This window comes from Suncus etruscus, chromosome 7, assembly GCF_024139225.1.
Source record: "Suncus etruscus isolate mSunEtr1 chromosome 7, mSunEtr1.pri.cur, whole genome shotgun sequence".
NCBI classification, from domain to species: domain Eukaryota; kingdom Metazoa; phylum Chordata; class Mammalia; order Eulipotyphla; family Soricidae; genus Suncus; species Suncus etruscus.
In genome coordinates, this window is record NC_064854.1 from 76,821,856 (window position 1) to 76,848,276 (window position 26,421).

The following is a 26,421-nucleotide window of genomic DNA, read 5'->3' on the forward strand; positions in this document are numbered from 1 at the left end:
AGGAAAGCAAATGTTATCTTAATTTTTTTCAATTTTTACTGTTTTTCTTTGAAATCCAGTACAAATAGTGTTTTCTCTTGTTTCATAGCTCTCAAGTGTTTGTATGATTTAGTAGCTGCTACTTTAAAAGACAGCAATCAATGTGTATGTAATTTAAGATTTAAATACTTGAGATTTTTATTTCAAGCAAAGCTTGCCTAAGAAAAGACAGTTATACCCCCCCCAAAAATGAAGAGTTAGTAAGTTAACAAAAAGGATAATACATGTTCTCAAATAAAAATTCTGTGGTTAATGTACCAAGTTATAATGAACAAGCTATCAAAAACACCTATGAAGTAGATTACAGATGCATATTTGTGCAATTTTAGCACGAAATATTAGACTTCTTTGAAATATGACTTACTATAATTGTAATAATCTATTACCAATCCCCACCCCACCACCCAACACAGATAGCTGTATCAGTATATATTTTCTTGTAAAAAAAAAAAAAAAGAAAAAAGAAAAATACCTTAAAGGTGATTAAAGCTTTAAAAGAAATTAATTTACTATTCAATTTCAAATCACACACACAAAATAGGTGAGAAATTCTTTTATCATATTTAGAATCAAAATATCCCTTAAAATATTTACATTTTACAGTAAAAAGGATAGCAAAACACAAGATCATGTACAAGCTTAAGTATTCAAGTCTCTGAATAGCCAAAATGAAAAGCAAGTAATGGCCTACCACAAAGTTGTAACATGGTAATGAAAGCCTTCAATGAGTGTAGATTATACACAATATACATGAACTCCTTAGATTTCTGATTCCTGGTCAAAAATGTTAAACTAAATGATTAAAACAATCTGGTTATGAAATTGGTTGGCTTTTTGTTGCTCTTCTACAATATCTTTAAAAACAGTGTAATTTGTAACAAACATACAGAGCACACATTACTTTCAAATTAATAATTATATAAAGGACATTCACTAGAGGCAGTAAATATATTCCATAGTTAACCATTTTTACCAATTAAAGAATAAAACTAAATTTTCTAAGCCTTTATTGCATATTAATAAAACAAATATTTGAATATACCGCAATGTAAAACTTTAAAAAATTTAAATTCCTATTTACTAGACAGTTGGTATGAAGAAGGGATGATGAGCACTGGTACACAGCACTCTGCCCCAACACACAAACCACCAATATTAAAAATGTAAAAGATGGCACAATCCTATCAGGCAATCATCAAGGTTTTAAGATATAACATTTATCTGTTTCTTAAATACAATCTTGACACGGCCTGCAAATTTTACCTTTTGCTTTTAGTTCTGTCAGCATGGTCCCTATCTTTGTGATATCTATCTCTGTCCTTTTCTCCTTCTCTCTGTTTACTTTTCTCTCGTTCTTTGTCCTTTACATGGTCTTCACTTTTAGGTTTATCTAGTTTCTTGTCTACATTTCTACTATCTCTACTTACTTTTCCATCACCATGTGATAACCGTGCCCTGTCTTTATCTTTGTGCCCTTCCTCCCTGTTTTTTCTATCTCTGTCTTTGTCCTGGGTTCTGTCTCTGTGCCTATGTCTTTCAGATTCTTGTTCCCACTCCTTTTCATGTCGTTCTCTCTTCAAGTGATGTGAATCACTATAAAATCTCTGGCGATCCCCTTTGCCTCGATTAAATGGTCTATCAAGTTGTTGGTCTTGTCTACCCCAGGGATCACTATGGCGCCTTTCTGGTCTCCGTATGTCTTTTACCTGGTAAAAATTTTGTGGCCCTAAATACCTTGATGCTTGTGAAAGGGGACCCATCATACATTGTTGCTGGCCTGTCAGATGAACAACAGGTGGCCAAGGAACCATGGGGTTTTGAGAAAAGCCAAAGCCTGGAGGGGGAAGTAATGGAGGTGGCAAATGCGGTGGAAATCCAAACATGCCTTGAGGAGAAAAATTAGGAGGCCCTGGAAAAGGAAATCCAGGAGGACTAGACTTGAGATGCTGAAGGTTGGGCTGCTGTGGTCTCATGGGTGAAAAGTTTGTACCTGTTCTGGGACTGTTGTTTCTAGAAGTAAAGGTGGTACTTTTAGAAGAAAATTCGGATTGACAGGTGCCTCCAACTTCAAACTGAGATGTGGTTCCGACCCCTCCTCTTCGAAATGGGTGCACTGTTTCAATATTTTGCATTAAAATATCCTCCTGTGGGTGATTCACTTGTTCAGTCTGAGAAGTGTTTGTGTTTTCTGTTGATGAAGAGTTCTGTTCAACCACTGAATTCTCATTCTGCTGAACACTTGGGCTTTGCTCTGCAGAAGCCAACTTTTCCTCTACATGGATTTGTTCTGTTAAGTTCTCAGTAAGTGACAGAGTAGGCAGGGTGTTTATTTCTTCATTCTGGCAAATATCTCCATCTTTACTTTCTGAAGTGGTTGTCTGCTGACTTCGTCCTGCTGCTGCTGCTTGCCTGGGATCCCTTTTCAGGTTGATGAACTGTGGGGACTTTGTGTTAGCAACAAGATTTTCATTACAACTCACATTACCATCTGCATTTCCTTTTCCTACATTAGTACCTGAAGTCTGATTATCTTGCATGTTATTCTCTTGATCTTGCAGTAACTGTCTTTTTAATGGCTTCTCTTTACTCTCGACACTGTCCTCCTGTTTTGATTGGATTGTTAAATTAGTTAAGAATGCTTCTGTAGAAACATCAGGTGGTTTACCTCTGAGACTAAGATTTGTTAAATGTCCAGAAGAAATGAAAGAGGAACCTGTAGCTGATGTCTCTTCTTCCGCTGAATTACCTACAGCTTCAGAAAAAGGATCTAATTTAACATTTTCCCCCTCGGTTTCATTATCTGTCACTTCTGCTTTATCCATTTTCTCAGTTTGGGGGTTGGCTGGTTCATTTATAAATGGAATTTTTTTAAGACTGTTTTGTTCTGTCACTGGTTGAGCCTGTTCATATTCTTGAGCAGTAGTGCCCAAAAGGCTCTGAAGAATATCATCCACAGGAAGAGGCTTATTTGCTAATTCCAGAGTAGAAGGTTGATTTTCCCAGCCAATCAATACCCCAGGAAGAAATCGTAATGGTTTTGGTGGATCCTGTTTGGTGACTTCTACCAAGGGTTCAATTACTGCTGGAAGGTCTTCTTGAAGAGTTTGCTGAGGCTTATTTCTTTGCTTATGCAATACAGTTGTGAAAGAATTAAAAAAGTCACTTTCTTCCTCTGTTGTTTCCTCCATGGAAATATCTACTTTACTTTTTTTATCAGGTGGCAATGCTATTGGTACACTTTCAGGAGTCTCAGCTGTATGACTAGCACTAGCACTATGTTGTCGTTTCAATTTCTGACGAATGATTAAGCCCAACAACAGATTAGGTCTATGTAGTTCAAGTCCTATAGAAAGAAAACACTAATTAAAATATTAAAAAGTAAAATACTCATTTTCAACTACTATAATAAATTGTAATTTTTTGCATATAGCAGTTTTTCAAAGCCTTTTCAATAGATGCCTTTCCCTCCCATGCCAGCTCTAGACACTGTATTCAAAGAAAGAAAATAGAAATTTCACTTTAGTATAATCTCCCACAAGATTTTAATCATGATCTATTATTAAAACATATACCTACCAGGTCCATCAAAAGGCACAAGAGGGTGTGGAATTTTATCTGTGGCACCCAAAGGAATAAGGTACATATCTTTAACCTGTTTCATGTTATTAGCAGTTACTCCATAGCGTTTTCTACTGCTAAAATATGCAAACAGCAAAGTATAAGAAATCTGATCCTCTTCAGTGACGGGTGTGAAGCGAACCACACATATTTCCTTAAAAAAAAAAAAAAAGGTTAAATGATAACCTAAATAACTGCCTCATTATAAATACTAATTCTAAATTTAAAATAATCTGCTGTTGGGGCCAGAGAGATAGCATGGAGGTAAAGCATTTGCTTTGCATGCAGAAGGGCAGCGGTTCGAATCCCGGCATTCCATATAGTCCCCCGAGCCTGCCAGGAGTGATTTCTGAGCACAGAGCCAGGAGTAACCCCTGAGCGCTGCTGGGTGTGACCCAAAAACCAATAATAATAATAATAATAATAATAATCTGCTGTTTTTCATAATAATGGTTACCAAATAACATGGTCTTCCAACTTAGATTCAGAATATAAAAGAATATTTACCAAATAGGTTAATAATACTATGAGGGGGCTGGAGTGATAGCACAGCAATAGGGCATATGCCTTGCAAGCAGCTGACCAAAGACTAACCTGGGATCAATACCCAACATCCCATATGGTCCCCTGAGCCTGCCAGGAGTAATTTCTGAGCACTGAGCCAGGAGTAACTCTGGGTACTGCCAGGTGTGGCCCAAAAACAAACAAACAAAAAAGAACCAAGAATATTAAAATAAAACTTAACTTTTTTAGACCTGAATTTTCCCTATAGAAAGTGAGTCCCAAGGTAATTCTTTTGTTATGGTGATACACCCATAGTATATATGCTATTTATACCATATATATATAACAGCCCTATCACAACTATCCTACTGGATAATCAGAAACACATAATTGCAGTGATAATCCAAGTAACAGAAAATGAGTTTAGGTATCAAGGACTTTGAGAAAAGACCTCAAGTATACATGCATAAGTCATAAAGTTTATAAAATCATTTAGTTTACTCAGAAAATAATTTGTTTGCCCTGGGTTCTTGGCTATGGTTTAGACAGATATTGATAGTGTATAAGATTTCAAGCCTAAATTGATACAAAATCTTAGAGAAAGCTATGAGTGAGTTAAACCATGAATCTTCCTCATATAAAGGATAACATAAACTGCTCTTTTAGAAGCAACCTATATTATTACACTGTCAGTTCAAGATGGAATTGTGCCATAAAAACACATCTTGTGGGGCCGGGCGGTGGCGCTAGAGGTAAGGTGCCTGCCTTTCCTGCGCTAGCCTTGGACAGACCGCAGTTCAATCCCCCGGTGTCCCATATGGTCCCCCAAGCCAGGAGCAACTTCTGAGCGCATAGCCAGGAGTAACCCCTGAGCGTTACCGGGTGTGACCCAAAAACAAAAACAAAAACGAAACAAAAACACATCTTGTAATGTATGAGGTATTAAGAGAATCTATTAAGAGAAAGTGTCCAACAAGAGTACTTTCTAATATTTTTCTATGGCTTTAGTTGTCATGAGAAAGTAATAGCAAATAAACATAGTGACTTAAAATAATATTTCAAAGACTATTTGTGTTCTATCACCATACTGAAAACATACTATTTCAGTTTAAGATAATCCATTTTGATACCCTTTTTCTTTAATCTTAAGAACAGGGTGGGGGGAGACTGAGAAAAGGGATAAGTTCATGTTTACTACTTATTCAAGATCTGATTTTTGAATGTAGCTACAATGTGCTAGGTAGAAAGTAATTTCTTGAAGAGAAAAAAAAAAACATTTTTTCTAGTGATTAACTTTTGTAATATTTTATTAGGCAAGAAATAAAAAACAATATGGCTGTGGTCAACACTACTAATTATCTTCAATATCCACCTTGCTCTATTCCTCTTATTACCAAGAGAAGTCCTACTATTTAGCCAGGCCTATGGCTAGTAAATAAAGATTATTTCCCCAGCATCTTTAGTAACTATAGAGAAGGCTACATAATTATGTTCTTGCCAATAAAAATAAAAGTAAGATTAGTGCACTTTTGGACTTAACTCATAAAACAATAAAAACTTTTCATTTCTGTTTTCTGTGTTGACTGATAAGAAAAATAGTATTGCAAAACAGCAGAAAACTTAAGGTCCCTGAGAGGATGAATAAACTTCTAGAACCAAGATTACTTCACCACCCTAAATAGCAAATCAACCTAAGATGGGAGAAAATTTAACATCTATACTGAGGATTTCTTTGTTGTCATAGATACACCCTGACTCTAAAATATATTTACTGTCAAAGCAAGGCAAAAATTCCATGTTGAACATCAATTACTCCAGTAGAACTATTTTCTCCAAAACACAAAAGGTATTACAGAAAAGCAAATTTAAATCTTAGCTAATAATTTTAGTTTTATTTTATTGAGTATATAGTACACAGAATAGATTGTGTACTGGCTGCTTCCCTAGGGATTCATACAGAACTCTTTCAAGGTTTACTTTCAAATATTTTGTCAGACTCACTGGTATAGGAAAAAAAAGCTTGCATTACCTTGGTTCCTGATGCTTTTATTTTTTCAACATAATCCCAAACTGTCTGAGGTGATATCCTTCCTCCTACTTGAATACTGTCTGGTAGATCCTGTGGTTAAAAAAGTAGAGAAAGCTTTATTACAAATTTCATAATTCATAAAAAAAAATCTATCTCTAAGACAAATGTGAATTTTAAAAAAAAAAGGAAGATGTAACCCTTCCCCAACTTCGTTTTTCCCTAACTCCTTCCTTTGAGATATAAAAGTTCACAGATAGTTTGCCTTTGCATCTGCAGACATTCCTCCACCTATGATTGAGGGTAATGGTTTGACTAAAGAGAGCAGAGTTGGCTTTGGGTTAGCAAGAAAGCACATGATATAGGCAGCACCTGGCAGAGAGCTGGCTCCAATGAATACCTTTTCTAACTGCTATGTATTATTTCTCTGCCACTACCCTACTTCATCAAACTCGTCAGCCTGAGGAGTTAGAAACACAATGCCTGGGATGGTCTCACCCAACTCATAGATTATTTTAATATTTTTATTTTACAGAGGTGAGATAGCTCAGTAGCCTGAAATGCATGCCTTGTGTGGCAGAAATGAAGAAGGTTCAGTTCCAGTCCAAAGTAGCCTCTATGTATTACTGGGTCTAGCCCAAACACCACATCCCTATTCAACATAGCACTGGAAGTACTCGCTATAGCGATTAGGCAAGAAAAAGATATCAAGGGAATCCAGATAGGAAAGGAAGAAGTCAAGCTCTCACTGTTTGCAGATGACAAAATACTCTACCTAGAAAACCCTAAAGTCTCTACGAAAAAGCTTCTAGAAACAATAGACTCATATAGCAAGGTGGCAGGCTACAAAATTAACACACTAAAATCAATGTCCTTTCTATACACCAATAGTAATAAGGAAGAAATGGACATTAAAAAAAACAACCCCATTCACAATAGTGCCACACAAACTCAAATATCAACTTGACTAAAAATGTGAAGGACCTATAAAAAGAAAACTATAAAGCTCTGCTCAAAGAAGTAAGAGAGGACACGCGGAAATGGAAGCACATACCCTGCTCATCGATTGGCAGGATTAACATCATTAAAATGGCAATACTCCCCAAGGCATTATACAGATTTAATGCGATCACTCTAAAGATACCCATGACATTCTTCAAAGAAGTGGATCAGGCACTTTTGAAATTCATTTGGAACAATAAACACCCTAGAATAGCTAAAGCTATCATTGGGAAAAAGAATATGGGAGGCATTACTTTCCCCAACTTTAAACTGTATTACAAAGCAATAGTTATCAAAACAGCATGGTATTGGAATAAAGACAGGCCCTCAGATCAGTGGAATAGGCTTGAATACTCAAAGAATGTTCTCCAGACATAAATCACCTAAATTTTGATAAAGGAGCAAGAAATCCTAAATGGAGCAAAGAAAGCCTCTTCAACAAGTGGTGTTGGCACAACTGGCTAGCCACTTGCAAAAAATCGAACTTAGACCCCCAGCTAACATCATGTACGAATGTTAAATCCAAATGGATGGAAGACCTTGATATTAGACCCGAAACCATAAGATATATAGAACAACACATAGGTAAAACACTCCAGGACATTGAGACTGAAGGCATCATCAAAGAGGAAACTGCACTCTCCAAGCAAGTGAAAGCAGAGATTAACAGATGGGAATATATTAAAGTAGGAAGCTTCTGCACCTCGAAGGAAATAGTATCCAGGATACAAGAGCACCCCACTGAGTGGGAGAAACTATTCACCCTATTCACCCAGATAAGGGGCTAATCTCCAAAATATACAAGGTACTGACAGAAATTTACAAGAAAAAAACATCTAATTCCATCAAAAAATGGGGAGAAGGGGCCCGGAAAGATAGCACAGTGGCGTTTGCCCTGCAAGCAGCCGATCCAGGACCAAAGGTGGTTGGTTCAAATCCCGGTGTCCCATATGGTCCCCCGTGCCTGCCAGGAGCTATTTCTGAGCAGACAGCCAGGAGTAACCCATGAGCATCGCCGAGTGTGGCGCCCCCCCCCCAAAAAAAAATGGGGAGAAGAAATGGACACTTTGACAAAGAAGAAATTTGTTTAAATAAAAAAAGAAAGATTATAAAAGGCGCCAGAGAACTCGAAAGTACAACAGAGCTTCCTTATCCATTGATTTCATAGCTTCAGCTCTATGAAGCTCTGTTGTACTTTTAAGTTCTCTTGTGCCTTTCATAATCTTTACTTTTTAGGGATGTGGTTGTTTGGGCTATACCCAGTAATACATGGAGGCTACTTCCTGCTCTTTGCTCAGGGATAACTGCCAAGAGTGCTTGGGAGACATTTTGGATTGGGACTGAAACTTCATTTTCAATTGTTTCAATAATATATATATGAAACACTTCGCGAATTCACATGTCATCCTTGCGCAGGGGCTGTGCTAATCTCTGTTTCGTTCCAACTTTAGTATATGTGCTGCTGAAGCGAGCACTGTTTTAATAAAATATTTTAAAATTAAAATAAATAAAATGAAAATGTTTACTAAATATACTAAGTAACTGGGAGCTTAAATAACTATATTAGAAAAAAGTCAAACAAAATTGTAGACTAGAATCCCTGAGGGATATAACCAAGCAATTCCTCCTAGGTTATCTAGACCAAGAATACAAAACAAAAAACAAAACAAAATGAAAAACCTACCATATTATCTAGCAATTCAAGTACCAAGAAAGCAAATATTATTCACTATGATTTATGTAACATTATATAATAGTAAAGATATAGAAATGACAGAATTATTCAAAGTCAGATGAATGAACATAGTGTGACTTAACCTGGAACCTTTTGGGAAGGAGTTTCCCTTCCCTTCTCTTTACCCTTCCATTAGAATACCAGGAGCATAGCGGTAGGGCATTTGCCTTGCACGCAGCTGACACAGGACAGACCTGGGTTCAATTCCCAGAATCCCATATGGTCCCCCAAGCCTGCCAGGAGCGATTTTTGAGCACAAAACCAGGAGTAACCCAGAACACCGCCAAGTGTGGCCCAAAAACAAAAACAGAATACCATCAGCCTCACATCCAATCTCTACCATCTCTTCAGGCCCACAACCACACTTCATATCCTCTGCTTACTCTATTCTTCAGACCTACATATAAAACCCATGCTTATAACTTTGCTTGTGGCTGGTTGTCTCCTGACCTAAGAGTTCTCCTCATCAAACCTCACATTGCATACAGAAACTTCTTACAGTGAACACACAGACTCAAGGGTAGACTCTATTCAGGGGATGGAGTGATAGCACAGCGACAGGGCCTTTGCTTTGCAAGTGGTCCACCCAGGACTGACCTAGTTCGATATCCAGCATCCCATATGGTCCCTCAAGCTTGCCAGGAGCGATTTCTGATCACAGAGTCAGGAATAACCCTGAGCACTGCCAGGTGTGGCCCCAAAACAAACAAACAAAAAAACAAAACAAAAATAAAGAACCCTCTATTCAGCTAGATTAACATCTAGATTTGAAGAAAGAAAATGATAGAGCTACATGGAAAAGCAACAGCTGAGGGTCATAGCCTTGAAACCAAATCTGCAAGATGTGTTTAAAAAGCTTCTTTATTATTAATATCATTATTAATTGCTTTATTTAAGCACCATAGTCACAAAATTGTTCATTGTTTTTTTTTTTTCAGTCCTAGAATGTAAACCATCCTTCAATAGTGCTTTCTTCCCTTTCTGGGGCAGGGATTTCTTTTTTCTCTTCCTCTCTTTCGCCTCTTTCTTCCCTTTCTCTCTCTTTCCTCCCTTTCTCTCTATTTTCTTTCTCTCCTCTCCTCTCTTCTCTCTCTCTCTTCTCTCTCTCTCTCCTCTCTCTCCTCTCTCTCTCTCTCCGTCTCTCTCTCTCTCTCTCTGTCTCTCTCTCTCTCTGTCTCTCTCTCTCTCTCTCTCTCTCTTCTCTCCCTACCTCTTCCCTCCCCACCCTTTTGACTCTATGGTTTACCTGGGGTACCATTTCAAGTCATTTTCTCCCCAAGTTTTCTTTTCTTAAACGATCAGTTCCAAAAATCATAGTGCAGGGGTCTCAAACTCAATTTACCTGGGGGCCGCAGGAGGCAAAGTCAGGGTGATCCTTGAGTGCAAAGTCAGTAGTAAGCCTTGAACATTGGGAGGTGTGACCCAAACAACTAAAACAAAACAGAACAAAGATTCCTCTAGGGCAGGGCCACAAAATGTTGTATGGAGGGCCGTTTGTGGCCCACGGGCCACAAGTTTGAGACCCCTGTAGAAGACCCTTCTCCACTATAACTGCACTCCCCACTCTTTGAGGCAAACTTCCTACATGAGGCTAGACCTCCTGACCCTTATCTCTATTGTCTCTAAATATTCTTACCATACTGCCTCTTGTTTTTCTTATATTCCACAAATGATGAGATTATTCTATATGTATTGCTTTCCCTTTGACTCATTTCACTCAGCATAATAATCTCCATACCCATCCATGTAACACCTTCTTTAAATAATAGGACAAGTTACCAGAGAGATAATATAAAGACAACATAAGAGGACAAGGGGCTGGAGATACACTATATACTTGTCCCATGTACAAGACAAGTGGGTAGTACACTTGTCCTGCACATGGCCATTGGGTTCCATCTCAGTTTCTTATATGATCCCAAACACAGGCCAGTGAGGACAGTTGAGGACAGTCATAAGTAAACAAGAAAATTCTAGAGTATAGTTTCCTCAGTTCTAAAATTCTATTCTATTAGTAAACTAATAATTTCATTAATAGAATGGTTTATGAATAACAATACTTTTTAATAAATTGGAAGTTATAATTCTTTTATGATGCTGTCTTACTACCTAGTGCTTTTAGGAACACACAGAAAGGTAAAAGAAGGTCACATTACCTCTGTTAAGTTCTCAGGGGAGCCAGACACTGGGTAAGCTTTGGTCACAAATTTTGCCACAGAAGGCATATTGATAAAACCTTTCCAGATGAAGTTCAGCCGAGCCAGAAAGGTAGATTCAACTTCAACAGTTCCTGGCATCTCTGGACTAAACATAATGATAGCAAAAAGTTGTTAGCCTAAAGGTAAGTTTATGAATACATCTATTTTTCTTATAGTAGTTAACTGTGCCTCTTTAGCAGTTGTGAAAATAAAAATATGTAAAGATTATTGAACAAAGGCTTTGAAATTATCATGTATAAGAGTATACTAATTACTAGGGGCCGGAACAGTGGTACAACCTATAAGGCATTTGCCTTGCATACACTAACCAGGACGGACCTTGGTTGAATCCTCCCATATGGTTCCCCCAACCCAAGAGCGATTTCTGAGTGCATAGCCAGAAGTAACCCCTGAGCATCACTAGGTATGCCCTCCCACCCCTGCCAATAAAAAGAGTATAATCATCACATACACAATCAAGGTTTTTTGTTTTGTTTTGTTTTGTTTTTGTTTTTTCGGGCCACACCCATTTGATGCTCAGGGGTTATTCCTGGCTAAGCACTCAGAAATTGCCCCTGGCTTGGGGGGACCATATGGGATGCCGGGGATCGAACCAAGGTCGCCATCTTTCCTTGGCTAGTGCTTGCAAGGCAGACACCTTGCCTCTAGCGCCACCTCGCCGGCCCCACAATCAAGTTTTTAAAAAATTATTTTCTTAACTGACTTTGGTAGATTAAGATCCAGAGAAGTACAAGCAATTTTTCTATAATGGCCTGCTTTTTGGGGACCAACATAACTAAAGGGAGTTTTAAAATCTAGTCCCACACTTGCAAATATTTTACTCTAACCTTAATTGATTTTGAATATAGTATACAGGCTTTTGATCACTCTGAGGACTTCAAGGGAAATCTTTCCTGTGCCTGTCTGTGTTTCTTGAATACCTGAAGGCCTCCTCAGAGGCCTAGGGAGCACACCCCCAAAACTGTCAACTACAGGCAGCAGAAGAGCGCGACCACGAAGCGAAGCAGAGCAGCCGCACACTCTTTCTAAACAATGAACCCCACCACAGCACGCAGGAAAAAACCACACTACAAGCATGACAATGGGGAAACCTCACAGGCAAACACTGTGCACAGAGAATTAAGACAATAGCTCGGGGGACCGAAAAAATTCCAACCATCTGATTAACCTCTCGGATAAGGAACTCAGAATAGAAATATGGAAGATGTTTGTAGAACTCAAAGAAAGCATAGATCGATCTGAACAGAACACAAAGAGAGAAATCAGAAAACTCCAAACTGAAATAAAAGATCTGAAATACACGGTAGTTCAACTGAAAAACTCAGTGGATGGCCTCGCAAGCAGGGTAACAGCAGCTGAGGAGAGAATGGTGAACTGGAGGATGAGATGCAGAAAAACTCAACACAGCAGAAGATATTGGAAAAGAACCTTAAGACAAAAATCAGTCAATGTAAAAAGGACTCAAGGAATGCGAACAGATGAAAATAGAAGTCTTTAATAAACTCAAAAGAAACAAAATAAGAATCATTGGAGTCCCAGAGAACCAGGTAGGAGATCTCCAGGAAAAATCAACTGTCAAAGACATCATCAAAGAGATAATCCCAGAGTTAAAGATTATATGTAATCAAATCCTGCATGCCCAAAGAGTACCAGCTAAAAGAGACCCAAAGAAAAACACCCCAAGACACATCCTCGTTACAATGACAAATCCCACAGATAGATAGAATACTGAAAGGGAAATTACATTCAAAGGAGCATCCCTAAGACTTACAGCAGACATGTCACAAGAAACTCTCAAGGCCAGAAGACAGTGGTGGGATACTGTGACAAAACTGAAATGAATGCCTCACCGAGAATACTGCACCTAGCCCGACTCACATTCAGGTCTGAAGGAAGCATACATAGCTTCATGGATAAATAACAGCTCATAAACTTCACAGATGAAAAACCAGCCTTAAAGGAAAAACGGACAGGTCTACTTTAAGACGAGAGACCAAAAAACACAGCAAACTTATCTACAAAGATGACATTAAATCCTATGACAATCATCTCCCTCAATGTCAATGGACTAAATTCACCAATTAAAAGACCCAGAGTGGCGAAATGGGTCAAAAAGATGAATCCAACCTTCTGCTGCCAACAAGAAACACCTGAATAGTTAGGACAAACATAGACTCAAAATCAAAGGCTGGAGGAAAATCATCCAAGCAAACAACTCCCTTAAAAAAGTTGGGGTGGCCATAGTAATATCTGATGACATCAACTTTATACTCAGAAAAGCTGTAAGGACAAATGGACACTATGTACTAATCAAGGGATATGTGCAACAGGAAGAAATCAAACTATTAAACATATATGCACCCAATGAGAGATCAGGTAATTATCTAATATAATTACTGACAAATCTGAAAGAAGAAATCAATAATAACACAATCATTGTGGGAGACCTCAACACGGCCCTGTCAACACTTCATAGGTCAACCAGACTGAAACCCAACAAAAACATACTAGCCCTGAAAAGAGTAATGGAAGAAAGAAAACTAGTAGATATATATAGGACAATCCATCCCAAAAAACCTGCATACACATTCTTCTCCAATGTACATTGGTCATTCTCCAGAATAGACTACATGCTGACACATAAAACATACCTCCATAAAATCAAGAGGATAGAAATCTTGCAGGCTACCTTTGCTGACCACAAGGCTCTGAAATTAGATGTGAACTGCAAAGCCACACAGAAGAAAAATTTAACAATTGGAAATTAAACACCCTGCTACTGAACAACCAGTGGGTTCGAGATGAAATCAAAGAGGAAATCAAAATTTTCCTGGAAACAAATGATAATGAAGACACAAACTACCAGAATCCATGAGACACAGCAAAAGCTGTCCTGAGAGGAAAATTTATAGCTTTAAAAGCACACATGAGGAAGGAAGAAGGGGCATACCTGAATAATTTAATAACGCAGCTCATAAAATTAGAAAATGACCAACAATAGGAACCAAAAATAGGGAGGCAGAAGGAAATAACAAAGCTGAAAGCAGAAATCGATGAAGTGGAAAACCAGAAAACAATCCGAAAGCTCAACGAAAGCAGAAGTTGGTTCTTTGAAAAAATAAACAAGATTGATAGACCATTGGCAAAACTCACAAAGAAAGAGAGAGAGAAAAACCTGATAACCCGTATTAGAAATGAAAGGGGGGAGATCACAACAGATATTGCAGAAATCCAAAGGGTAATCAGACTACTCTGAGAAACTTTATGCTACTAAGCATGAGAACCTAGAAGAAATGGATAAATTCTTGGACACTTATAACTTTCCACGGTTAAGTAAGAAGGATATAGCATATCTAAACACCCCTATCACTATTGAGGAAATTGAAACTGTAAACAAACATTTGCCCAAAAAGAAAAGCCCAGGCCCAGATGGATTTACTAATGAATTCTTTCGAACCTTTCAAGAGGAGCTACTACCAATCCTAGCCAGGCTCTTCCATGAAATTGAAAAAACGGGAACACTCCCAAACAGCTTTTATGAAGCAAAAATTACCTTGATACCAAAATCAGACACAGATGCTACGAAAAAAGAAAAATACAGACCAATATCCCTGATGAATGCTGATGCAAAGATCTTCAACAAAATCCTGGCAAATAGGATCCAATGCATCATCAAGAAGATCATACACTACGACCAAGCAGTTTTCATCCCAGGAATGCAAGGGTGTTTTAACATCCATAACACTATCAACATCATTCACAGCATCAACAACAAGAAAAATAAAAATCATATAATCATATCAATACACGGAAAGAAAGCATTTGATAAGGTCCAACACACATTCTTGATCTCAGCAAGATGGGAATGAAAGGAACCTTTCTCAATCTAGTTGAAGCTATCTACCACAATGGCAATTATTATCCTCAGTGGAGAAAAACTAAAAGCCTTTCCTCTAAATTCTAGTACAAGACAAGGCTCTCATCACTCCTCTTCAACACAGTACTGGAAGTACTTGCTATAGGTTTCAGGCAAGAAAAAGACTTCAAGAAAATCCAGATAAGAAAGGAAGAAGTCAAGCTCTTATTGTTTACAGATGACATGATACTCTACTTAGAAAACCCTAAAGTTTCTACCAAAAAGTTTCTAGAAACAATGGACTATATAGCAAGGTGGCAGAGGCTACAAAATTAACCCACAGAAAGCCTTTTTATACACCAATAATGATAGGGAAGAGATGGACGTCAAGAAGGCAATCTCATTCAGATTAGTGCCACACAAACTCAAATACCTTGGAGTCAACTTGACCAAAGACGTGAAGGACATATACAAAGAAAACTATAAAGCCCTGCTCCAAAAAATAAGTGAGGACACAAAAAATGGAAACACATACCCTGCTCATGGATTGGCAGGATTAACATCATTAAAATGGCAATACTCCCCAAAGCAGTATACAAATTTATTGCGATCCCCTTAAAATACCCATGACATTCTTCAAAGAAGTGGATCGAACAATTATGAAGTTCATCTGAACAATGAACACCCTCAGATAGCTAAAGCACTCCTAGGGAAAAGGAAAATGGGAGGCATTACTTTCCCCAATTTTAAACTGTACTAAAAAGCAATAGTTATCAAAATAGCATGGTACTGGAATAAAGACAGACCCTCAGATCAGTAGAATAGGCTTGAGTTCTCAGAAAATGTTCATCCCAGACATACAATCACCTAATTTTTGACAAAGGAGCAAGAAATCCTAAGTGGAGAAGGGAAAACCTCTTCAACAAGCGGTGCTGGCAGAACTGGTTAGCCACTTTCAAAAAAGCGAACATAGACCCCCAGTTAGCATCATGTACGAAGGTGAAATCCAAATGGTTTAAAGACCTTGATATCAGACCTGATACCATAAGGTATATAGAACAACATGTCGGTAAAACACTCCATGACATTGAGACTAAAGGCATCTTCAATGAGGAATCTGCACTTTCCAAACAAGTGGAAGCAGAGATTAATAGATGGGAATACATTAAGCTGAGAAGTTTCTGATCTCAAAAGAAATAGTGCCCAGAATACAAGAGCCACCCACCGTGTGGGAGAAACTATTCACCCAACACCCATCAGATAAGGGGCTAATATCCAAAATATACAGGGCACTGACAGAACTTTACATAAAAAAATATATAATCCTATCAAAAAACGGGGAGAAGAAATGGACATCTGATAAAAAAGAAATAGAAATGGCCAAAAGGCACATGAAAAAATGCTCCTTATCACTAATCATCAGGGAGATCCAAATCAAAACATCGATGAGATACCATCTCACACCACAAAGACTGGCATACATCACAAAGAATGAGAACAATCAGTGCTGGTGGGAATGTGGAGAGAAAGTAACTCTTATCCACTGCTGGTGGGAATGCCGTCTAGTCCAACCTCTATGGAAAGCGATATGGAGATTCCTCCAAAATCTGGAATTTGAGCTCCAATTTGACCCAGCTATCCACTCCTAGGGATATACACCTAGAACACAAGAATACAATGCAAAAACCCCTTCCTCACACCTATATTTATTGCAGCACTATTTATTGCAGCCAGGCTCTGGAAACAACCAAGATGCCCTTCAATAGACGAATGGCTAAAGAAACTGTGGTACATATACACAATGGAATATTATGCAGCCATCAGGAGATGAAGGCATGAAATTTTCCTACAGGTGGATGTACATGGAATCTATCATGTTGAGTAAAATAAGTCAGAGGGAGAGAGAGACGCAGAGTAGTCTCACTCATCTATGGGTTTTTTAGAAAAATAAAAGTCATTTTTGCAACAATCCTCAAAGACAATGAGAGGAGGGCTGGAACTTCCAGCTCACTTCATGAAGCTCACCACAAAGAGTGGTGAGTTCAGTTATAGAAATAACTACACAGAGAACTACCATAATCATGTGAATGAATGAGGGAACCATTCATTCAGGAAAGCCTGTCTGGAGTACTGGTGGGGGTGGGGTGGGATGGAGGGAGATTTGGGACATTGGTGGTGAGAATGTTGCACTGGTGAAGGGGGTGTTCTTTACATGACTGAAATCTAATCACAATCATATTTGTAATCAAGATGTTTAAATAAAGAAAAAAGAAGAAATACATTTTTGGAGCTGACAAAATAGTATAGCGGGTAGGGACCATGTCCTGCATGTGACCAATCCAGGTTCAATCATCTGCACCTCCTATGGCTCCACTAGTCCATCCCTGAGTGCATAGCCTGGAATAGGACCCCCCCCCCAAAAAAAAAAAGAAAAAAAAGAATATAGTATACAATTTCTTTTCTGTTTTTAAAATAATTTTTGTGACCAAAGTGAATTACGAATCTTTCAGAGTAATATTTAATATACATAGTGGCAAGGGACGAGTTAATTTCTAAAAAGAATTCCTAAGAAAAGGGTCATTTTCTGTTTTTAAAGACCTCCATGCATAATTTAGCAAATAATAAAAAGTGATTATTAACAGAATTATAACAAAAATAAATTACCGTGGTGCAGGAGAAAAAGTTGACTTTGGAGAGTCTTGTTTCCCTTCATCAAATAATTCCGAAGCTAAAATATTTGAGGTTGAAGATAACGCATCTGCTATACTATCTGCTTCATTGTCCGAATGTTTCCGAGACACTCCAACAACAACTTTCACCTTTTTTGGAGAAAGATCATCTGCTGGTGGTGCCATTCTACCTAAAGCCAAAAGAAACCAAAACAAAATGTTTATGCAAAGTGACATTTGTTTAGCTGCAGAAATAATGAAGTTACTCAGTTTGACTGTGACTGCTTTGCAACCTGGTATTTTCTTTTTTTTTTTTTTTTTATAATTTTTTATTATGAATTATGAGAACAAAAGATGCAAAGAAAGAGGATAAGGTAAAGTTACAGTGGAAGGACAATCACCCATAACATAATTATCAGAAGAAGTCCCCTTGCTGATATCTTAACTTTGAATTTTCACCAAAGAAAGTTAAGATAAATAAAACAGAATCCATGTGCAATTACTTTTTCCCTCAAGTCCCCAGATTGTAGCACATTATAATATTTCTTAACAGCACACAAGGCAATCTAAAGCCATCAAACATACGTAACTCCTTAAACATTAGAGGCATAGTATTTTTTACATTTCCATGTACATGCATATTAGCTTAAGTTAACCTCAAATTTTAAATGGGTGTGTTTTAAGGATTAGAGTCAAAGGAGCACAGTAAAAACGGTGTTAGAGTGGCAATTGTTGTTTGCATAGGCCCACCAAAATATGAGAGGCATGGAAAGAAATAGCCTTGGCCTAAATACAAAGAGATCCTACCCCTGAAGTTTCCTGGCATAAGACCAGCTCTAGGCCTCAGGAAAGTTATCGTTCGCTCCAAGACATTGTCCGTAGCGCCAACACACTTATCACACAGTCTCTGTTGTTGGTCTCATGTTTCTGTATTAAAGATTCTGGAATCTGCATGTCCTACATTGAAGTCATGATGTGGAGTGCCTTTTCGTTTCACCTCACCATGAAAGGGGAATGCAGGAAGCCCTGTCCTGTAAGCAGGTTGTTGTTGTTAAGTCTTCTCAGTGTTAAGGGAAGTCTCTTTTGAGCAGGACGATGTCTGAGCAGTGGTAGGGTCTTCCGTGGTAGAGGATTGCTTCCAGGTGATGTTATAGACAAACCTCACCATAAAGGGGCAATACAGCAAGCCCTGTCCAGTAAACAGGTCATTGTTCTTGTTGTCTTCTCAGTGTTAAGGGATGTCTCTTTTGAGTAGATCGATGTCAGAGCAGCTGTAGGGTCGTCCCTGGTACAGGAATGCCTCCAGGTGATGTTATATACAACCTTGGATGTTTTGTAAATGTCTTCTGTACATCAAGGGGTAAATGGAGAATGCCCATTCTTCTGAGGCCTGTGCCAGGTCTTTATGTCAATGTTCAGGGTGTAAGGTCTCATTGCACTACATGATTTGTGAGTTCCCATTTTTATTAGATAAGAACTTATTGGTATGTATAGTATTTTCCTATGTTAGTGTGCCTACGCAAACAAGATATAAAGCCACGTGGTGCTATCAGATATATGGGGGCATAAGAACATTTCCAACAAGACCCATGACTTGGTTCAAACATAAGTATTAAACTGAGGGATTCTTTCACACCAAATTCCATCTTGAGCAGTTCATAAAGAGAAGATAAAAAACATGGGGGGGGGATCATCACTGTATAAGAAAGTATTTAGCAAAAGTTATAGCCGTCAAAGAAAACACCCATAAAATGTTGAAAAGATATGTGTCCTTTTTATGCCTTTTAAAATAGTTGGGTGGGTGTTAACTCTAGGGCACCACTTTGGTCTGTGAATTAGGACTCAACAGTACTTAAGTTAGAAAGGGTAAAAAAGGAGTAATGATGATAGGAGTTAAAGAAGTTAAAGAGAAATATGAACTTATGAAGGGGTATGCAAAAGGGCAGAGTACAAAATGGACATTCTGCATACATAAAAACATAATTCAATGATAGTGAGTACTATTAATGTTTCTTGTGAGAGTACTATTAATGTTTCTTGTGATTTTGAAAATGTAGACTGGACAGAGATTACCAGTGCCAGCCAAACCTCCTCCTGCTAGACTCCCGGCTCCCAGGAAGGAGAGATCCTTCAAGAAGCTGGGAGAACAGAAGTTCAGAGCCCCACCCAGACCCTCCCTAAGGAGCCGCATGGATAGTGGGGGAAGGCCTAGGGTACCTTCAAACTCCACCAAGGGACCCAACTCACAGGCTTGCCCAGGGGTGTGGCCCGGGGAAGCCCTGGAGATCTGGAGCAAGGCGGCAGAGGGGTGCTGGTGTTACCCAAATCCCGCACCCCCCCCTAGGCCTGGCCAAGCAGGCCTCCGGCATGGCGTGGGCCTGCCAAGCCTCTTCCTGCTAGACTCCCGGCTCCCAGGAAGGAGAGATCCTTCAAGAAGCTGGGAGAACAGAAGTTCAGAGCCCCACCCAGACCCTCCCTAAGGAGCCGCATGGATAGTGGGGGAAGGCCTAGGGTACCTTCAAACTCCACCAAGGGACCCAACTCACCGGCTTGCCCAGGGCTGTGGCCCGGGGAAGCCCTGGAGATCTGGAGCAAGGCGGCAGAGGGGTGCTGGGGTTACCCAAATCCCGCACCCCCCCCTAGGCCTGGCCAAGCAGGCCTCCGGCATGGCGTGGGCCTGCCAAGCCTCTTCCTGCTAGACTCCCGGCTCCCAGGAAGGAGAGATCCTTCAAGAAGCTGGGAGAACAGAAGTTCAGAGCCCCACCCAGACCCTCCCTAAGGAGCCGCATGGATAGTGGGGGAAGGCCTAGGGTACCTTCAAACTCCACCAAGGGACCCAACTCACCGGCTTGCCCAGGGGTGTGGCCCGGGGAAGCCCTGGAGATCTGGAGCAAGGCGGCTGAGGGGTGCTGGGGTTACCCAAATCCCGCACCCCCCCCCTAGGCCTGGCCAAGCAGGCCTCCGGCATGGCGTGGGCCTGCCAAGCCTCTTCCTGCTAGACTCCCGGCTCCCAGGAAGGAGAGATCCTTCAAGAAGCTGGGAGAACAGAAGTTCAGAGCCCCACCCAGACCCTCCCTAAGGAGCCGCATGGATAGTGGGGGAAGGCCTAGGGTACCTTCAAACTCCACCAAGGGACCCAACTCACCGGCTTGCCCAGGGGGTGTGGCCCGGGGAAGCCCTGGAGATCTGGAGCAAGGCGGCTGAGGGGTGCTGGGGTTACCCAAATCCCGCACCCCCCCCTAGGCCTGGCCAAGCAGGCCTCCGGCATGGCGTGGGCCTGCCAAGCCTCCTCCTGCTAGACTCCCGGCTCCCAGGAAGGAGAGATCCTTCAAGAAGCTGGGAGAACAGAAGTTCAGAGCCCCACCCAGACCCTCCCTAAGGAGCCGCATGGATAGTGGGGGAAGGCCTAGGGTACCTTCAAACTCCACCAAGGGACCCAACTCACCGGCTTGCCCAGGGCTGTGGCCCGGGGAAGCCCTGGAGATCTGGAGCAAGGCGGCAGAGGGGTGCTGGGGTTACCCAAATCCCGCACCCCCCCTAGGCCTGGCCAAGCAGGCCTCCGGCATGGCGTGGGCCTGCCAAGCCTCCTCCTGCTAGACTCCCGGCTCCCAGGAAGGAGAGATCCTTCAAGAAGCTGGGAGAACAGAAGTTCAGAGCCCCACCCAGAACCTCCCTAAGGAGCCGCATGGATAGTGGGGGAAGGCCTAGGGTACCTTCAAACTCCACCAAGGGACCCAACTCACCGGCTTGCCCAGGGCTGTGGCCCGGGGAAGCCCTGGAGATCTGGAGCAAGGCGGCAGAGGGGTGCTGGGGTTACCCAAATCCCGCACCCCCCCCCTAGGCCTGGCCAAGCAGGCCTCCGGCATGGCGTGGGCCTGCCAAGCCTCTTCCTGCTAGACTCCCGGCTCCCAGGCGCAACCTGGTATTTTCTGAGTTAACTTTATAGTAAGTTATAACTGACTGCATCTATCTTACTGATGTGAAAAATAGTTTGTTTGTTTTTTGCTTTGGGACCACACCCAGTAAATAGTGCTCAAATACTCATTGGTTATGCAATGAGGAATCACCTCTAGAGGGACTTGGGGACTATACGGGGTGATGGAGATCAAACCCGGATTAGGTTTGCTGCATGCAAAGTAAGGGTCCTATCCATTATATAATCTCAGTGGTCCCTGATGTGAAAAACATTTAAAAGAAAATAGTTGCTAATTCAGGCTAAAATGGAAATATAACTGAAGTCTACAGTAAGTTTATTGATTTCCTCACAATTCTTTAAGTAAACTAAATAGTCTTAAGAAATGATCTGTAGAATAAGATGAATCTGTATCATATTTTGTGCATCACAAGACTATAGTTAATGATAGTATATGCCTAGTACAGTTCTACTTAAATAAAACATGAAAAATAACAGTGAAGCTTAGAAAGAAGTACTATTTGGGGACTACAGTATCCAAATAAAAGCATATGATAAAATAACAATAATTTTTAATTACAGAAAAATTACTTAAATTTGCATTACTATTCCTTAACATCCCCATTTCTTATCTATCAACATATCAACATCTATTAAAATTGCCTAACTTTATTATGTTTCTGGGCCGCACTTGACAATGCTCAGCATTGTCTGGTTCTTCCCTCAAGAATTACTACAGGGATTGCTTGGGGAAAATCACCTTGGATCAAACCCAATTGGCTGCAAACAAGGCAAGTGCACCACTCACTGTACTATATCTTTGGTCAAATACTGCTTAATTTTTGAGTATCAAAGTCTTGACATATTTCCAGCTCCACAGCTGAAAATTAAAACAGCTACTGTTATAGTTATTTTTATTTCCCACATGAATTCTCTTGACTTTATTTTATAATGTTTATTTCCCACTTGAATTCTCATGACTTCTTCCACTATAATGTCTACTCAAAGTCACAGATATTTTTAAATATTTCAAATTATATCATGCTTAAAATATGACACAAACACTATTCACCACTGTTGAGATAAAAGACTAATTGTTAATGAAATTTTTTTGTTTTTTTTGGGGGGGGGCCACATTGTTTGATGCTCAGGGGTTACTCCTGGCTAAGTGCTCAGAAATCGCCCCTGGCTTGGGGGGACCATATGGGATGCTGGGGATCAAACCGGGGTCCTTCCTTGGCTAGTGCTTGCAAGGCAGACACCTTACCTCTAGCGCCACCTCTCCGGCCTCGTTAATGGAATTTATATTAAAAAAAAAAAAAAGTAGATATTCAGCCTTTGGGGAGGGCAGAGGTGTTGGACCCACAGCTCAAAGTGCTCAGTGCTTACTCCTCCACCACTAATCAGAGATTAGTCATTAATCAGAGACCACTTCTTAGTGTTCTGAGGGGAGAAAATGGTTTGCTGGAAGCAAACCTCGGTCTAATGAAAGTGTCTTAGCTAGCTGTTTCTTTGTGTTTTTAAGATGGCAGTCTTGACTAAATTCATTTTCATTACTATTAAGCTTGAAAACAATAGTTCTTAGTGACTACAAAATCAGACCTCAAAAAATTGTGTCAAGCAAATGATGTATCTTTAGCCTCTTCTTCAATTTCAGAGAAATTCCTACCACACCCAGTACCTAGAATGATCATATCTCTCTTTACAGGCACATTTCACAACTATAGTTTGTCTCAGCTAAAATGCCAATTCCTTAGTCAAGCCACCTGTAACCCCCCAAATCTAGACAAGGTCTTCCTACTTGCAAATCACATTTGTAACAACTAATGTCTATTACGTAAATCACCATTGGTGAACCAGAGATAGCTCAGTGAGCTAAGCATAGACAAAGCAAACTTTTCACATGGATGTGGGAGGCACAGGTCAATATCTGGTGTTACATGGGCCCTTGAGAACTCTGCTAGGAATAACCTTTGAGCAGAGTCAGGAAAAACTTTCTCCCCTTTTCACTCCCAGCACCACCTGGTATGGCACCACTAAATACCAGTACAGCATAATGCCTGGCAATGAGTAAAAGCTCAATAAATATATCTTCAGTGAATGATCAAAGATAAGAATAATAAAGGTAATAAAGGTATCAAGGGGAGAGAGCACAAAAGGGTGAAAAAACCTATAGCATATGCTTGCCATGCAACAGGTTCAGTTGCCTTCCTTGGTACCATATAGTCCCCCAAGCAACATCAAGTATACCATCCCAACCTCTGCAATTAAACACTTAAGAGATTTCTGATTTGTTTCATATTATATATAATAATAAATGTGAATGCTATTGTACTTCTTAAATCATAAATGACAGTCCTAAAAAAAACTGATCTGTTGGGGCCGGGCGGTGGCGCTGGAGGTAAGGTGTCTGCCTTACCTGCGCTAGCCTAGGAGACGGACCGCGGTTCGATCCCCCGGCGTCCCATATGGTCCCCCAAGCCAGGAGCGACTTCTGAGCGCATAGCCAGGAGTAACCCCTGAGCGTTACCGGGTGTGGCCCAAAAACCAAAAAAAAAAAAAAAAAACTGATCTGTTCCTGGTATCAATTCTAAAGATAAAATTCTAATTCTCTGACCCTGGTATTTTAAGTTCACATTTTTCACTATTTCAGACAATATGATACATTATAGTATCAAAATATAATTCAAAACTAAATACTAGTCATACAAAAAGTGTACTTCTCCTCAAAGAAAGGATAAGTGCTTTACCACAAATACCATGATCATTTTAAAAACCTGCCCAGGGACCAGAGTGATAGCAAAGCAGTAGTGCATTTGCCTTGCATGTGGCTGACCCAGGACGACCCTGAGTTCCATTGCCGGTATCCCATATGGTCCCCCGAGCCTGCCAGGAGTGATTTCTGAGCGCAGAGCCAGGAGTATCCCCTGAGTGCTGCCAGGTGTGCCCCCCAAAGTAAAAATTAAAACTTGTTCAGACTATGTAGTATTTCCCACTCCTGAGCCAAAGCACTATTTTAGAAAGAAAAATCTCCAATTACCTATACAAATTTTGCAGTTAAGATCAAAAAGATGTTGCCTATGTTGATTAGTTGTATCTTTAGACATGGAGTCAATCTCTTCTTTTAGTTTCTCACATCCTTCAGTCTTCTCCAATGACTTATTAGCTATAGGTTCCTAATGTAAAAATAGGGTAAAAATTATTTTTGGCAGATAAAACTTGACAAAATCAATTTAACTTCAAATATTCCTAAAATATAACCATTTTTATTCAGAAATGTTTCTCTCTTTCCTAAAAACAAAACTCTATTAGAATTTAAGAGTAAAACTCAAACATTACTCATTCCTCAAAAAACTGACAAAATTTCCTTACTGATTCTAGAAATCAAGAAAAATGTTACCAGCTTTCAAACTAGTCTAAAAAGCATCTTCAGATTTCTAAGCCTACTAAGGAACTTACAAGTCATAGATCACACAAAGCCACAGTTTAACAGTTATAGGTATTTACAGATGATGATGAGTTAAAATAAAATAAAACAAGCTACTTTAAAAAACATGTATTTGAGACTAGAGCAGTAGATAGTATAGCTGGGTGGTCTTACACATGCCTGACTTAGGTTTGATCTTCTGCACCCAAAATGGTTCCCTGAGCTTGCCAGGAGTGATTCCTGAGTACAAGTAAGCCCAGAAGTAAGCCCTGGGCACTGCTAGTATGCCTCCCCACAAAAGAATCTTTTAATACTTATACTTTAAGATTAATCCTAAAAACCTTTGCCAGTCTTCAAATTTTGAGTATCACTAAACATGACATTTTTATTATGCTTACCTGAATCTCCATAACTGCTTCCTGTTCTTTCATTGGGGCATCACTTTCAATCTCTATTTCACCTTTATGAGTAATTTTTGTGATTGGTCGTCTTTCCACTTCTCTCTGTTCTTTCTCAATCATCTCTATAGTCTAATAAGACACATTTTATTTATTTGTTTCTATTCTTTATTGCTTTGTCACACAGAGACCAAACATTTCAGACTATAGATGAATCATAACTATGATATTCTTTAGAGGACATGCCACGTATATGGATATATTCAGGGTTGTATTAGAAAGGCTTACATACTATAAAATTATTTTTTCTTAAATAATAACTATTTAAACACTGTAATTACAAACATGATTGTAGTTGGGTTTCAGTCATACGAAGAACACCACCCCCAATAGAAAATATTTTAAAGAAATACCTCACATTTAAAAAGACATGTTACCTAAAAGTAAAACTTTAATTAAGATCTTAGAATAAGGTGCATCATAGATTATTTTAATCTTTAGATGACCTTTTACTCAATAAACCTAAGATTATATATAGTTAAAGGCCATTCATTCTAAGTGCTGTATTTATATAAGAATTGGGTCCCATAAATAAATATATTTATTTTGCCATGTACTTCCCATATTGCCACCTTAGCTGACACTCAGTCAGATTCTTTTGAGTACAAGAATGATATTTGTGTTGAGGGGAATTTTGAATGTTATATTCCTTCCATTTACCTCCTTTTTTAAAATTATAGTTCAGGTAATGTGATATCAAGAGTGTTAAGAGTATATGGTATTGATTACCATACCAGTCATCACCAAAGTGGCCCCAAACCTCAGCCTTGAAAAGTTCATTTACATTAATTAGAGGTAATTAAAGTGCAAAATAATCTGCAAAACAATGAACCATGACTTTAAAGTTTCCTTTCTGGGACCAAAATGATAATACAGTGGATAGGTGACTCAGGTTCAATCCTTGGCATTAGAAGGCAGTACAGTTCAAAGCTGAACAAAATGTAATGTAATGCAA

The 26,421-nt window shown here is 39.5% G+C and overlaps 1 protein-coding gene and 1 non-coding gene across 4 annotated transcripts in view; both read right to left on the minus strand.

Moving 5' to 3' along the window:
- Window positions 1–577: 577 nt before the first annotated feature.
- The window catches only part of PHF3 (PHD finger protein 3), a 425,013-nt gene continuing 399,169 nt past the window's right edge, over window positions 578–26,421 (minus strand). For all 3 annotated transcript variants that reach the window (XM_049776751.1, XM_049776749.1, XM_049776750.1), the window contains 7 exons: window positions 25,407–25,538; window positions 24,622–24,757; window positions 17,664–17,859; window positions 11,081–11,228; window positions 6,191–6,280; window positions 3,616–3,811; window positions 578–3,382 (listed from right to left, as the gene is read on the minus strand). In XM_049776751.1, coding sequence (XP_049632708.1) covers window positions 1,299–3,382; window positions 3,616–3,811; window positions 6,191–6,280; window positions 11,081–11,228; window positions 17,664–17,859; window positions 24,622–24,757; window positions 25,407–25,538 — 2,982 coding nt within the window. In that variant the 3' untranslated portion in view covers window positions 578–1,298. The remainder of the gene's footprint in view (window positions 3,383–3,615; window positions 3,812–6,190; window positions 6,281–11,080; window positions 11,229–17,663; window positions 17,860–24,621; window positions 24,758–25,406; window positions 25,539–26,421) is intronic.
- Window positions 8,561–8,664, minus strand: LOC126015312 (U6 spliceosomal RNA). The gene has a single exon (XR_007498190.1). It is a non-coding gene; the product is annotated as a U6 spliceosomal RNA (small nuclear RNA).